This window comes from Echiichthys vipera (assembly GCF_963691815.1).
Source record: "Echiichthys vipera genome assembly, chromosome: 1".
NCBI classification, from domain to species: domain Eukaryota; kingdom Metazoa; phylum Chordata; class Actinopteri; order Perciformes; family Trachinidae; genus Echiichthys; species Echiichthys vipera.
Window position 1 is genome coordinate 33490536 of NC_139826.1, and position 15982 is coordinate 33506517.

General features: G+C 43.0%; 1 protein-coding gene across 7 annotated transcripts in view; it reads left to right on the plus strand.

The window, feature by feature from the left end:
• neo1a (neogenin 1a) overlaps positions 1-15982 on the plus strand; it is a 161952-nt gene that overhangs the window by 130019 nt on the left and 15951 nt on the right. For 6 of the 7 annotated variants that reach the window (XM_083940586.1, XM_083940589.1, XM_083940587.1 and 3 more), the window contains exons 8-16: positions 751-985; positions 2048-2202; positions 4395-4543; positions 6664-6802; positions 7150-7199; positions 10534-10678; positions 12850-12960; positions 13073-13267; positions 14390-14485. In XM_083940586.1, the coding sequence (XP_083796712.1) occupies positions 751-985; positions 2048-2202; positions 4395-4543; positions 6664-6802; positions 7150-7199; positions 10534-10678; positions 12850-12960; positions 13073-13267; positions 14390-14485 (1275 nt within the window). The remainder of the gene's footprint in view (positions 1-750; positions 986-2047; positions 2203-4394; positions 4544-6663; positions 6803-7149; positions 7200-10533; positions 10679-12849; positions 12961-13072; positions 13268-14389; positions 14486-15982) is intronic. The other variant, XM_083940591.1, reaches the window with a different exon arrangement.

The window sequence follows — 15982 nt, forward strand, 5'->3', positions numbered from 1 at the left end:
ACCACCAAATGAAATCACAAACATTTCTGTGGCTAGGCTGTGGAATGTGACAGCAGAAGTGGATAAAAAACATCATCTTGTGTGTTAGCTGAGAGAATCTAGACTTCAGAAAAAGGCCTTTTTAGGGGTTGGGTGAGTGTTCGGTCGCGTTTCTGCGTCTGAAATAAAACGGTTATATTCCCTGAACGCATGGACGGTTTTCTTGTGTGCATTTGAGAGGCTAAAGGGTGACTTTCCCCCCCATTATACAAAGTCTACCTCCGTTGGCCAGTTTTTAGTGAATAAAAACGTCACAAAAAATGCAAACCAATCATTTTTTTATCACAAATGATTGTCGGAAAGACCGTCTGTGAAAGTTAAATGTATGTTGCTATGTTTTGCCCCCACCACCCTGACATTAGAGAGCTGTGTGTAGATCTGCATGTGTAGTCCCCCTTGTAATGTGCTTTTATTTGTCAGCCTGAATGTAGTAGAAGTGTTTGATTTCTGTTGTACCTTGTCACGCCAAAAGGCTTTTTTTGTTACGTGGTTGTTATTTTGTTTTTTCTTCTTTTTTTGTTTCCTTCCTTTCTTTCGTTTCACTGTCATTTCCATTTCAACTCCTCTCCTCTCCTCGACCTGTTTCCTTCGGACGCCTCTGCGTGAAATTCCTCTCACCCCCTCCCACGCTGCCACCGTCTCCTTCCCCTCCCCGTGTCGCTGCACCCAACCTGCCATCCCTCCCTCCTCCCTTCTCCTCCCAACCCAAAGATGTAGCCCTGCCCTCTTTCCCTCCCCCCTCACTGACTCCTAACACTACTGACCATGTAACGCCAGGCTCCGGAGGTGTAGCCAGTCCAGCGGGGCCCACCCCCTCTGCCCCCCGAGACGTCGTGGCTTCCCTGGTTTCCACCCGCTTCATTAAGCTGACCTGGCGCCCGCCGGCCGAACCCCATGGAGACGAGTTAACCTACTCCGTTTTCTACAGCCAGGAGGGCACTAGCAGGTAGTACTCGCACTAAAGTGCAGTTCGTCCAGAAGGATACTTATACACACATTACTGCTGGAGTCAGCAGGGTGCTAATACACATACGCTCCTGTGCAGGAGTCTCAGACCACTCTGGAAATATCTAATTAAAGCAGTTAAAGCACTTATCATAGCAGTAAGTGTTCATTAATTAAAAACAAACTTCCTTCCTCAAAGGTTTACCTTGTAACGTTGAAGTATAAACAAAACGATTTAGTCCAAACCCTTTTTTTTTTCCATAAGTGGCTCTGTGATAATTTCCCCCTGCTGCACATGTAGAGGATATAATGTGAACATTTAACAAGCTGAGAGGATTCTCTTCAGCGTTTTGGCTACTTTTTTTATGTTTTCCCTGTGAAATAGCTGTAAGTCATTCTCAGAAGAGGCTTAATTCATGCAGAGGGTTTAACTAACTGTGCTAGCGCTTGAGATGCACACGCATACAGAACTATATGTGCAAATGCATGGAGCGTACATATGCTATTTACACAAACCAGTGTGGTTGTACATGCGCTGTTTTGCCTCTAACTAACTATGGTGGTTCTACTGTAGACAGATGGGCGCTAATAAGCTCATCAGTAGTCAATTACTTTATTAATGGATTAGTTGATGGAGAGGAAATTAGTCGTTTCAGTCATTTGTTAAACATAAACACTTTCAAGCTTCCTGAAGCTAAAAGTTGCTGCTTTTCCCAGGTTGATGTCATTATTGATTTAATGTCTTTGAGTTTTAGTTTGATGCTTTGACAAATTAAACTAGATATCACCCTGCGCTCTGGGAAGATTTGAGCTGCATTTACACTTTTTTTCTGACACGTAATAGACTAAATGATTTATATGGTAATTCAAACATAAATTAGAAGATTAATCAATAATGACGTGTCCAGCATAAGGCAGCAAACACGCACACTTTTTGTAGTATATAAACCTTTCAGTTATGTTCTCACATGCTTGAAATGTTTTTGTGAATAGAGGACATCAGTTATTAAAATGTTTTGCTGGTGCGTGTGTGTGCGTTTGTTTGTGTGTGTGTGTGCATCAGGGAGCGAGTGGTGAATACCAGCCGTCCAGGGGAGATGCAGGTCACCATCCAGAATCTAATGCCAGACACCAAATATCGCTTCAGAGTTGTGGCACACAACAGCAACGGCCAGGGAGAGAGCTCTGCAGCGCTCAAAGTGGCCACCCAGGCTGAAGGTAAAGACACACACACACACAAACGTTCATTTATATGTGCTCAGTAAACAGGACACATAAACATAAAGGCGAACTCCAGCCAGTTTGTTGGAAACATGCTCACACTGGCACACTGATGCAAACAGGATGCACTCAAAAGGGGCGCACAAATGTGCAAATAAACATTTGCACAAACAAATATTCACAGCAAACGCTCACTTCAAACAGGGATACCCCCCCCCCACACACACACACACACAGATACACACACACACACACACACACACACACACACACACACACACACACACACACACACACACACACACACATACACACACAGAGGAGGCTGTTTGGTGCTGTGTGTTAAGGCAGACCACCCAACAGCAGACCAGAGAAATGCAGCGTTTTCTTCTTATAAGCCTAGTCTTGTTTACGCCCCAACCTTTACTATAATCCCTCTGTGTGTGTGTGTGTTTCTTGAATCATGCCTACCTGAGGAAGGAATGTCTGAAATGACTATTCCAGTTTTTTTTTAAAAACATTTCACTCCTCAGGTCTGCACAGAGATGCTGAACAGAAGCTCATTACGGTGTTTTCAGTAGAGGACACATATAAGTTATTCAGGGGAGAGGGGACAGAGTGGTTCTCTTCCTCTTCTTTTCTCTTTGTGTTTGGGTGTGTAAGCCTCCCCATGCTGCTGCTGCTGCTTCTCCAAATCACTCAGTTTCACCCGCATCTGAGAGCGCAGTGAAGGGGATTTCCCAGCACACAGTGCGGGTGGACGTCCCTCACCTCCTGGCTCAGATACAGCTCAGTCACTGTCATTTTGTAGGTCAGCCGGCGTTTCTCTACACGTGTCCTTGGTTGGAGGGCGGACGTACCTACACACACACGCACACAAACACAAATACACACTAATGCCTGCCAGCAGGCGCCTAGCCACCCGTGGGGATAGCAGCAGGGGCGGGCTGTACCTGTGCAGTATATCTCTGTCGTGTGTGTGCACTTTTAGTGTAAGAACATGCTACGAAGTGGAGCTTATACTTTTGACCTGCGTCTGAGGGCCGGGTATGTGCAAACAACGCTGCACTGTATCACTTTTCCGCAGAGACTAGCTTGATACGCCCATACACACCCACACTCACTCATATCCGTGCACACTGACAAATAGGAACCTCTATCTTCTCTTAGCTTAAGCTTATAAGATATATCCATACATCTGTGTCTGACAGTCAGCACTTTAACCTCATTGTTTTATCGAATGTGCCGCGGTACAAACACAACATGAAATGTCACCGTCCATATACTCGCTGACATATTCTGTATACGCAGTCCCAGCTTAATATGGCTGGGATACATTTTTTGTTATGTTAGCTCCGTCTTCCAGCGCATTGGATATGAAACAAAAGATTTACTTGGAGAGTGTCAGCTTTAATTTAAGTGTGTTGACATTTGCATCAGATGAACAGTGTATGAATAGTAGCCCCGTCTATCCACAGTCCCCTATTCTCAAGGAATGTAAAAAAAAAATCTGTTCACATAAACTTATATGCATCTGTAATGTTTGTTTTATTAGATGTCAGAAAGAATTCATCCTCACTGCGGCATCAACACACACAGTGCCAAGTTTAAAATATAGACTGATATTCGTGTCTACATTTAATTTAGGATAGTAAACGTCATTGCTAAACATTCAAGATTGACATTTCTGCCTTTCTCTATTTATCTTAGAAAAAAATAGAGCTGATACACAGACACATTTGAACACACTCACTATGTCTAATCCTGCCCCTTATCTTGAATAACCAGACGCAATAAGATAAACTGTCTACCACACTGGATATAAGCTTCAGGCACATGTTGGTGGAATGCAAATGCACATTGATGTTGTTGTTGTGGCATACCTTCAGTTTGTTTGTCGTGGGAATAACAAGGAAATCAACATGGCTGGCAGCCCAGTCCAGAGGGGACAGATCGGTCTCTGCAGAGCCGCGGCAAACTGAACCGGCTTGTGGTCTCCGCTCTTGCTAACACGGGGGGAATGTGGCTTTGAAGTGGCCAAGAAATTAGTTCTTGGCAGCCACCACTGGACATTGCTAAATTGAGATCCTGTCGTCCCCCTGTGACATCAAAAATGGAGAGGGCCCAGGATATAAAAGAAGAAATCTGTCAGGTGTGCTGATTTTCTCATTTCTGCTCTCCTGCTTCAGTCCAAGTGCCTGGTCCTGCTCCGAACCTGCAGGTGGTGTCGAACACGCCGACCTCCGTCTCTCTCAGCTGGGACAAACCCGTCACCGGCAACGGAGAGATGCTCACCTACAAGTTGTACTACACAGACAAAAGCTTTGGCAGCGAACAGGTACGACGTAGTCTTCACTCACTCAGCTGGAATTTATGAACGCAGACGTTTTCAGGTATTTCAAACATCCACAGGTTTTGGTCGCTCCGAAATGAAATGGCAAGATTGTTTTCATCGTAGATCACGTTTCAAAACGAAGTGCTTCACACAGAACAACCGATTTAAAACAAAGTATTTAAAAGCTTGATGTAAAAAGACATGAAAATAAATATAAATTATCCACAAATTAAATAAGTCGAGTACAATCTGAATATGCGTTCAGATTAACATACTTGTTTTATAAAGAAGAGGTTAAACGATGATACTGACTCAGCCATCGAACATATTTTATGCATTACAATGTTTCTTTGTGTGTTTTTTCTTAATTTTATCAATTACATATTATTTAAAGTTGGTCTGAAACATTCTGTTTGTCATTGTCTCACTTCTCACACTTGTAAGGTCTTGTAAGAGAAGACGTACTGTATGTAGCACTTACTGTGACACCTACATTTGCAGGGTTCATTAGATAAAAAGAATATGACTGCATAGCCTAATGTAAATCGTGATGATGTAAGGAGTTCCTAATCATTTGCCGAAAGACTCTTTGTACTGCCTTTTGGCCACACGCTTGATTAAGCATCTCGCACAAAAACACATCTTGTGTGAAAAGAAAGCCGCTATGATTCACCCGGTTGTTCTCTGCAGGTCTAACTCTGTCGCAGGAGTGGAATTTAGTTGGTGAGATATTGAGTCAGCCACAGCCGTAGCAGTGTGCAAGCCAGTGAGGCATTAAAAAGCCTTTAATATGATAATGGATGAAACGTCAGCCAGCACACTGAGTAATGATGCCTCAGCTCCCCGGAGAAGAGAGCCAGAGATGAGGTGAAAAAGGCACGAGATGAAGAGAGGGATGAAAAGAAAGAAAGAGGTGAAGGAGAGGGAAAGAGCAGAGACGAAGTTGGGAAGATGGTGTGCTGAAAGGACATGAAATATTAAAGGACAGGGGGAAGACAGGGACAGCCTGTGATGCATCTCTATGGGTGATATGGTCACAGGAGATCATCTGACCCGAGTTCAGAGGTTGTGATCGGGTCGCTCTGGAGGCAAGATTAGGTTTCCATAAAGTCTCCTCTTTTTACTCCGAATGTCACAAGCTGAGAGCTGAATGCAAATTGGCTTGAAGTAATTGGGCATTTGCCAGCACGCCCAATTTGTAACGCAAAAAGTCGTGATCACAGACGGCATAATTTGTTTCTCAGTGGAAGATGACATTTTTACACAGAATTACAAGCAGCGACGTTAATGTGATGAAACAATGAATTTCAAGCAGACGTCACATTTTGTAGCTTTGACATATCTGAGAGATTGCTCCGGTTGTAAATCTATTTGAACTTATTTACAGCGTTTTTGTGTCAGTATTAAATTTGAATGCTAACATTAGGAAGATTGGGTATTTATCAACATGCTGTCAGTGGTGAGATACTCAAATCAGTGCGTTTTCTCCATTGTTTTTTTAGTTTCAACAATAAAACATTTTCCTTTTCTTCATTAAAGATTTACATCAATTGTTTTATTTTCATGTTTTCAATACATACTGAATTGTCAGTGAGCACATTCACTTCTGAAGATACATTTTGTTATAACTGAAGATCATTAACTGAAAAAAGTGTTATCCATCATGGATCATCCTCTCCACCCTCTCCAACTCACACTGGTCAGACAGCGGAGCACCTTCTCCAGAAGGCTGCTTCAGCATCGCTGTCGTAGCAACAGATACAGGAAGTCTTTCCTGCCACAACCCATCACTGTATATAATAACTCTCTCACCTCTGCCTGACAGAGAACTCTGCTCTCTCTACTGTATTGTTGTATATATTATTATTGTTATAGTATATTTTGCATATTTTGTTGTATATATTATTATTGTTTGTTTATAGCACACTGTGCACTGTATATATACACTATGTATATATTGGATTCTATGTATGTTATGTACAAAGTGTTTATTTGCTGACCCACTACTGCTGTTACAAAATAATTTCCCAGTCTGGGATCATTAAAGTAATTCTATTCTATTCTATTCTATTAAACGCCCAAGTTAAAGACATTAATACTTCTCTTCCCTCCCTCTCTTGCAGGACGTGGACATAGATAGTCAGTCCTACACCATGACGGGGCTGAAGAAGAACACAGAGTACAGTTTCCGTGTGGTGGCCAACAACAAGCACGGTCCAGGTGTCTCCACCGACGACGTTGTTGTTCGCACGTTGTCTGATGGTAAGTTGGTTGGCTGATTACAGTTTATGACATTCCCTATATCATTTTAACAACACTGTACGTGTGTGAGGTGTTATGGATAGACGTAAAATAGTCTGCTGTAAATGTAGATCAGGCACGACACATTTCACACTCGAACTTTTACTTTGCAAATCACAGTTTCCCAGAGCCCAAGCTGATGATATCAATGTGATATTAATTCATTCAAATTACTCTCACATATTGCAAAGAAAAGCAGCTCATTTTAAATAATTCTGTCATATCAGCCAATTTGTTCAGCTCTATAGTAGGTTATATTTCTGCATTCTGTTCTGTCTTATCCTGATTTGTATTCTTTTGTTTCACAGTACCGAGCGCTCCTCCTCAAAACCTCACCCTGGAGGTTCAGAACTCAAAGGTAAGACACGGTTTGCAGGACCTGTAACTTGTTCAGAGTGTTCTGATTTCTTACTGAGGACTTAAAACCTTTTAAGGTTGCTGCACACGCTCACCTCCGATGCAACATACAAAAAATAAATGCACCTAAACTGCCTGCAGCCTGGCTGTTTGGTCCACAGTGTCTGTAACCGCTTCGCCACATCCACAAGCACTCACTCACTTCCACACACACAAACGAATACAGCACATAGCCTGCAGGCCAGAACACTGTTGTTTCTCTGTGTGATTAGCTGCATCCGAGGCCTGTAGGCCCAGCTGGTTAAGGGGGTGTGTGAACCCTCATCGATCCACTCATCGGCAGGAGACTCGCCTGTCAGAAGGTTTTATCCTCTGTATCACTCTCCATCTGTACAGTATCTGGAAGCCTGCAGAAGAAGCCTGCAGCTAAAATCTAAATGGATATGGAACGATATTAGCCTGGGAGATGTAGACACACAACGTTATACTTGAGGAGGTTAGACAATGTGAAAATGTTCTCTTTTCACCCAAACGATCCCAGTTAACAAAGATATCAGGCTGTCTTTTGATCTATAATAGACAAATCAATGCTTATTGGGATGCTGTGTTCAAAGCTACTCTGGAAAGAGCAGTTTCACCCAGTTGGTTAGCATGTTTTTTAGGAGACAGGGTAAATTTAATAAGTTCACAATATATCTAAAAATCCCTCCTCTCAAAAAGTCCCCTCAAATGTCTGACCTTGAATGCACTGACTTGTATCTGTGTAGAGTTTTTCACTAAAGACGTGTTTTCACATTCCTCTGCTGAAGGAGGGATATGTCTGTGCACTTCTCTGAAACCTGAGATTCCAGACGTACCCTAGGCAGTGCTAGATTTGGTATGTCACAAATTCGAAAGCAAATCTCTGTTTATTATGCTAAAGCCAGCAAAGACACCTGAAACCTCCAGTGCAGAGCGCACTGCCAGTACACACTTGCCAACTCCAAGCTAACAAACAACATACACACATAAAAGATGCTAACTACACTTACCAGTCTGATATGTCTTTCGGTGCACAAACAACTCCTCATCTGAGTCTGGGTCTGACTGACGCCGGGTTCCGACAAAACGTCAAAACGATTGCATCAGATCCCAAGACGGCTGCAGAGCGTCCTCTCTGAACAGCCCATTTCTCCGATGTTTCTTGCCATCTTGATGTGCATTGCTCTTTCAGCGAACAGCCTGGCGCGAGTCTTGCATTGCCAGACCAATCCCCACAGTGCTGTGGAGTATGGTCTGGCAGCCGGTGCGTGATTGCAGTCATGCATTGTATGTCCAGTGAACCAGACTAGCCTAGCGCAAGCTACGGCAGGCCTGATCCTGAATTTCTCAAATAGGGAGAAAGAGCACATGTGTTTCCAGCCCCAATGTGGGGAAACCATATAGGACAAAATAATAATCATAGCAGAGTACTTTTACATACTTTAAAGCGTGTCTGGAGGGGGACTTTAAGTGTTTGAAAGTGCGATTTCTTTTATCTAGATTGAATTTCTCTGAGATAACTGGATCAAATTTCTCACAGCCCGAGCGGCCGACTCCTGGTGTCTCACACTCTTTTTAAGTATCGTTGTTAAATCAGATTTATTACAGTTAAACATGCTGTAGTTCCTGCGTGACACTCCTGATTAGATAAGCCGGCTAAGGTGGCTGCAGGCTTCACAACAGGCTCCCGATGTAAAAAGGAAACTGGCCTAAGCTGTCTGTGTCTCTCACCATTTGATCTTCAAACGGGGAACTGTAGGTCGTTTATTGTGTATTTCCACCCGAGTGATGCATTCAATTCGATAAAAAGATGTTTCTCACTCATGACATGTGAGACAGCAAGTGCAAACAGCGAGCCGCAAAGAGAGGAAGATACGGAAAACCTCGGGGTGCAGGCGTGGACTACAAACGTACAAAAGAGCAGCAAACGCTTTTGGTCCTCTGCTGGTCGATGCAGAACCCGAGTGAGAGAGAACTGTCAAGGCAAACTAGAAAGAAAAAAAAACTGGGAGACAATCCTATCACACACTCCCAGCTTGAGCGAGAACAGGCCACCCATGCTGAGGGACACTCAGCTGAGATTTGTGGAGAGACAACACTTTCATGCTAATGTTGAAAGTAAAATGAAGAAGAGACACTCTGTGGAAAGGAAAGGAACTGGAGCAGGATTGTTTTTTGAATGGATATCATACGTCCAGCTGTCCCTCCCCAGTTAGACCCAGACAATCCCATTTAAACACCTGGCATCCTTTATTGCACAGCAGTATTGCAATTAGGCATAATTCTTTTTTGTGTGTGTGTTTTGATTCTGAATGTAGACAGTCAATAATTCTGGTACAAGTATATAGATACACAGCATTTATGCAATTAGCTGTTTGATCCGCCCAGCCAAATGGAACTGAGGGAAAAGACTAATTAACATGCATTTCATATTCAGTCTCCTCTCTGTGCCTTGTCAAGCAGAACCCCTCATCCTTCACCTGCTAGGCAACCTGATCATCATGTTTTTTGTGATATTTATTATTATTTTGCACCTTTTTTTTCTTCCTTTTGGCACCTTTTTCCTGGGATATTCCAAAAGTCAATTAAACAGGTTTTCATGATTGGGGAGAAAAAGGGAGAAATAACGACTCGGGACCGATAGCGTAATAAGAAAAATGGAATAATTGAACACACTTAGCACAAATTTAATTTGCGCAATTCCCTTGACTTTGCTGGGGAGGAACATGTGTGTGTGCCCTCCGCATGTATTCAGGGTTTTGTGCATCAGTGTGACGGTGGGGAAGCGTTAATTAACTCTTCTCCCACGCTGGGCTACCCCCCACCTATCTCTTTAAACACTCACAAAAACTCAAACGCATGAATCCCACAACAGTGCAGCGTGGGCCCACCAGCAAGAGTCCTGCAGAGTCTCTGCAGGGTTAACCTGACCACATGCACAAGTGCACTGCACAGCCCACTCATCAGGACACCTCCATCAATTATTCATGCTGTTATTTCTTCCTAATGCGTCAATCGGCAATGCATCACCCAGACTCAGGGGGTGTTTGTTTTTGTGGGGAACTCCCATTTGCACCACTGTCAGGAGTGGAAGGGAGGGGCAGGTGAGACAGTGTTTCTAGCCAGCAGAACAGTAAACCCGCAGAGTTACGTTAACACAAACTCCTGCAGTATGCCAAGGTGTGTGGGAAGGTGCAATGATACCTGCCAAGCCATGAGGTCACTTGTACAGCTGCATGCCCAAACCCAGATGGTCCCACATGTGCTAAATTTAGCTTTTTGTTTGATCCACACCCATTGTTTTCCTCCCTCAGAGCATCATGCTTCGGTGGCAGCCGCCGCCTGTTAACGGACAGAATGGGGAGATCACTGGCTACAAGATCAGATACCGGAAAGGATCGCGGAGGAGTGAAGCAGCCGAAACCACCGGAGGCACCCAGCTTAATAAGCTCATCGAAGGTAATGGGCACTGAAGTTTTTGAAGTTTTTGTCTCCCATCTCCCATTGAAGTTTCTCAGAACGACTTTCAAGTGATCCCCTGCAAGTGGGTGGGAAGGGTGCATTTATTACTGTGTGTGTAGGTGGAGAGAAAGTATAGACCCCATTCAGATCACAGTTACATCCAGTTTGTGCAGAGACCTGGCATCAAAATGAAGTTTAATTTCACATGGGATCAACTCTTGTGGTCAGATTTCACTTCCCTGCTCATACTTGTGATTTCCGTGTTAACGCGTGTGCTTACAGCGGTGCACTTGGATCACTGAGGGTGAGTTTTGATGCTGAGTGTAAACACTGATTGCGCTGTGAGTGATTTGTGGCCCTGACTCAAAACAGCTTTTCCATTGCAGTATTATAGCACGGTCCATAGATGTCTCCATCTCCTCTGTGATACATTTCTCTATGATTTAAAAACGGTAAATCCAGAAAGAAAATATGTTTTTGGTTCTTAGGGACGACTAAATCCCAATGTTCCCTTTTGCTTCTACACTGTAAGCTAAGTCTGACACGCTACAATATTTAAAATCTTGATCTTGAAGACACATCTGATGTGTTGTTTGGAGGCAGTCTGGCTCTAAGTTTATTTAGTGCGCATTTCAACAGATGAATGATGAAATGAAATGGAGTTGCATGTCTTACTGTACACTAACGTTACTCGCTGCTAACACCAACATATGCACAATATTATCAGAGACACACAGCAATGGTGATTAATATTAGATGTTGTCTCAGCAGCTTTCAAGTGGCCCGGCCTCACGCTGTGTGCCGCATCAAAGAGAATACACGCTTAAAAGTTGATTTTTGAGAACATTCAGGGGGGTGAAACAGAGGGGTGTTTGTTGGTTCAAAAGCGTTTAGAAGGAGATGTTGTAGCCTTGGAGGCACTGATAGTTAGGCAGTCTTTAGAAGCTACCCCCAAGGGTGGCCCCGAATAGGGGGAACAGAGAGAAGCGACGACAGGATTAGCATGTTGCGTGCAAATGGGACAATATGACGATGATGAAAAATTGTACAGAAAATGAATACAGCATCATTTGTCAGCAGGCGTTCCCCCCTTTTCTGAATACAAAAGCCGGCACCCAGCGGTGAAACAGCGTTTTCAAGAAGACTTGGCTTTAAAAGAATCCAGACATAAAGTTTTTTTTTTTACTCTTTTGCTTGTTAGTGTTGTACTTTTTCTGTGATGGCTACTGTTACACACTTTTCTTTTCAACACTTCTTAATGCCAAATGTGTTGTTACCCCGCCACGCATGAATCTCAATCACTTCCATGATATTTAGTGGAAAAGAACGTTAATTGCACAAAAGAAGCATTCACTTGATTATTGCCCCCCACAGCCTTATAGAATTTTCTGTATCGGGCATCTGTTTAAAATATTTGTGCTTAGAAAATATTTATTGCTATTGCAACCGGAACCCCAGCTGACCAGCCGAGTGGAGAGCACCGGTAAACTATCGAATCAAATCAGGTTTCTACAGAAAGAGAGAGAAGTTTTAATGAAAGTTTTATTGCTTCTTGAAATTCAGGTCAGTTACAGCTCAGTCTAATCTTTTTTGTTTTATTCTCTCTTTCACGACAGCAGATTACAATATATTGCAAAACCGCCATCCATAGATTTTTCTTAAAACTTAAGAACTTTTTACATTTATGGAGGATAAAGTGTGCATATAGAACAGGGACAAATGTGTCGTAGGGAGACTTGAGAGAATAAAATCAAATCAAAACAAATCAATGAGGCTCGCTAGAATAAAACCACATTACAGGGCCATTCATTCGATACCTTCCCAAAATCTGTCCGTAAGGGCCTTACGTATCCGACCCACTTGGTCCAGAATGTAATGAAAACATTTTTCTGACGATGAAGAGAAAAAGTCATCTTTTCTCTAACATAAATGTCGTCTACTGTATCTATCCACTCCTGTATTGTAGCGCCTTGACTTCTTTTTTACCAGCAGATATTAAAATACCAAACATATATGTTCATCAGGACACCTCTCCTGAAAATCAACATTTCCTTTAAAATAAAACGAAAAACAAAGTGCGAATTGTAGCAGCAGATCAGTGTCAAACCTGCCTTTTATTGTTTTGTCATAGCTCAGTCTAATCAGAGCTCTTTGTGTTGCCTGTCCAGGTCTGGAGCGCGGGACAGAGTACTCTTTCCGGGTGTCGGCCATGACTGTGAACGGCACGGGACCTGCCACAGAGTGGACCACAGCAGAGACGTTTGAGAGCGACCTGGATGGTAAGAAATCTCTGCTTTGCTCACTTCATGCAGAGTTGGAGTGATTGGTCTTGATTACCTGATTGTCTCACTTGTATTGAGACTTAAGTCTTTCCTTCATTTCCTTCACCAGAATCACGTGTACCAGACCAGCCCAGCTCCCTCCATGTGCGGCCGCTGGTCAACAGCATCGTGGTGAGCTGGACGCCGCCTGAGAACCAGGACATCGTGGTGCGTGGTTACACCATCGGCTATGGCATCGGCAGTCCCCATGCTCAGACCATCAAAGTGGACTACAAGCAGCGCTACTACACTATCGAGAACCTCGGTAAGAACAAAGCCCTGTAGTTCTCTCTGTCTTTCTGTGCACGTTTATCACAACATTGCAGTGTTTTTAGCCAGATATTGATGTCCTCACATAATTACATTTAATAATCTTCTTCAGATATTGATGAGACCGTGGGGATGAATGAGTCTTTGCCCAAAATGAAGCAGTTATAAACATTGCATTGATTTTCTTACTAAAAAAATATAACTGAGTGGTTCATTGACATTTTAATTTCAAATCCTCTCGCAAACACACACACACACACACACACACACACACACACACACACACACACACACACACACACACACACACACACACACACACACACACACACACACACACACACACACACACTATGAAGCAATGGATCTGTGCCTCATAGTGAGTATTTGCAGAATTAATGAGATCTTCTCCACCATGCGCCTGAGCTGCTAATTACACAGATTGGCCTGTTGGGGACGCAATAATTAAAGGTCAAAAGTGTTTAAATCAAACAAACTTGTTTTGATGATTGTAATACTTGCTAACATCAAAACAAATGAAACTTCACATTAAAGGTCTTCCTCACCAAAATGTTACTGCTGGGTCTGACTGTTGCGTGCTGTACGATCAGTCCAAAGTTATAGTCAGCGCTCATTTAATTCATCTTCAACTGAAGAGTTCATTAATAGAATTCAAGAAAGCACTGTTGTGATCGCTCTGTGTTCAGTAATAAGCTGTGATTTCGCTCTGTTGAAAAGCAAGATACAATTTCTACATTAGGAAATGACATAGGTCTTACTCTGTTGTTGGGTTTTATGAATGGCATAATTACTCATAAAGAATAATACTACACCAGTCCGAGCTTCAGGAAGAGGTCCAGAAATAGATTATGTGTTAAAAAATAATCTAAGGAAATGGAGAGATTTAAGGAGTTAAAATATCTACATATGGATAATTAAAGCTTTCATTACAATCACAGTAAGAGGAAAGATCGTATTCAAACACTCCTTCTGGCCAATATCACAATAATGAGTGGAGAGTCTTGAGAGTTTTGACTTGATTAGATGGCTGATTATCTCATTTATCTCACCTCTCCTGTCTCTCTCGCCACACTCTGTCTTAATCTCTCTCTCTCAGACCCCAGCTCCCACTATGTGATCACACTGAAGGCCTATAATAACGTGGGTGAGGGGATTCCCGTGTATGAGAGCGCCATCACCAGACCACAGTCAGGTATGAACTACACACATCTAAATCTACACGTAAATCTGCTCCCTGCCTACACGAAAACACAATCTTTTACACTTTGATACACTGCAAACTGTACCTACTTAAATCACATTTAACTGTTTTCTCTTTTGCCGGTACACAACAGAAGCCCATACAGTATTTATGGGGTATGCCCACACCGTATGGCTGTAGTCTTCGGCTGACATTTATCTTCGCTCTCTCTCTGACCTGAGATCACCATCAGGCAGAAATGTGTCACGATAGCAAATTACAGAAGATATAACGGGTCATCGGGGTGTATCACTGCTCTAATTAACTCTCTCCTTAATGCCTTCCAGAGTCTCTTTTTAATCAAATGCTAAGAACCCTCACATTTAGCACTTAGATTACCAGGTGTCTCCCGGTTGTCACGGAATAAGATTCTCAAATAACGATGCAACTAAAATCCAACTACAAAGAATGTAAATAAATATTATTGGAGAACATATGGAAGAGGTTGTTGTGCAAATCCAATCCTGCAGTTGTAGTAGGTGCAGGATCGTGAAGGAAAAAGCTGTATCTACACACTGGATTATAGCTCACTAACTCAATAGACTGTATATAAATATGCACAAAAATTAAGCCAAACCTCTCGATAGCCCCCGAGTGTCTGGCTGCAGCACACCGTATTTCCTCAAATAAAGGCCAGGTCTCTAATCATGGCCGGGGATGTTGTCGACACAAACAAATACCAGGGTTTCTACAGGGTCTTAAAAAGTATTAAAAGTTTAAAAATCATATATTGATCAAATAGTAACTGAATTTTTTTTTCTTAGATATCAATATCTACTGTAAAAATCCACTACTAGTCGCACTGTACTCTGCTCTAATGTTATTTTTGCATATCTGGATGCATTACAATGAAAAAGTTTTTTTGCATCATCCAAACAACATGGACAACCCTGTTTGACTTTTTAGCCCGACAATCTCATATTCTTTAAGCCTCAGATCATAGCCCTGTTAAAAATCAGAGCGTCAGATCCAGCGTGCTCGACAAATGATCTTAAAGTGTGAAAAAAACACAGCCAGTTAGAGTCTGTGAACTCAACTGACACCCAGTCTATGTGACAATGTCAGAAGACAACCAGCCCACGCTCCACATGGTGCCCCAGAATGTGGGCTTCACCCCCTTCCTCTCTCTTCCAGCCTCCCACCTCCCGCTCAGCCTCGATCGCTCCAGTTTGTCTCTGCCGTAGCACTATTGCATTACAGAGCTTGAGAGGGGAGGGATGCTGGATGACATGAAGCACGGCAACACGCTTCGAGGGGGGGTGGCAGTCTAAGTGTGCGCTCACACCCGCGCACTGTCATACTGTACACTCTTCTCTGTGAAGCTCTCTCCTCACTCACACACACACACACAGCGCTGCACACACACACACACACACACACACAGCGCTGCACACATGCAGACCCCCCGTGGTGTCTTTGGCAACCCTTCGTCAGATCCAAACGTTCTGC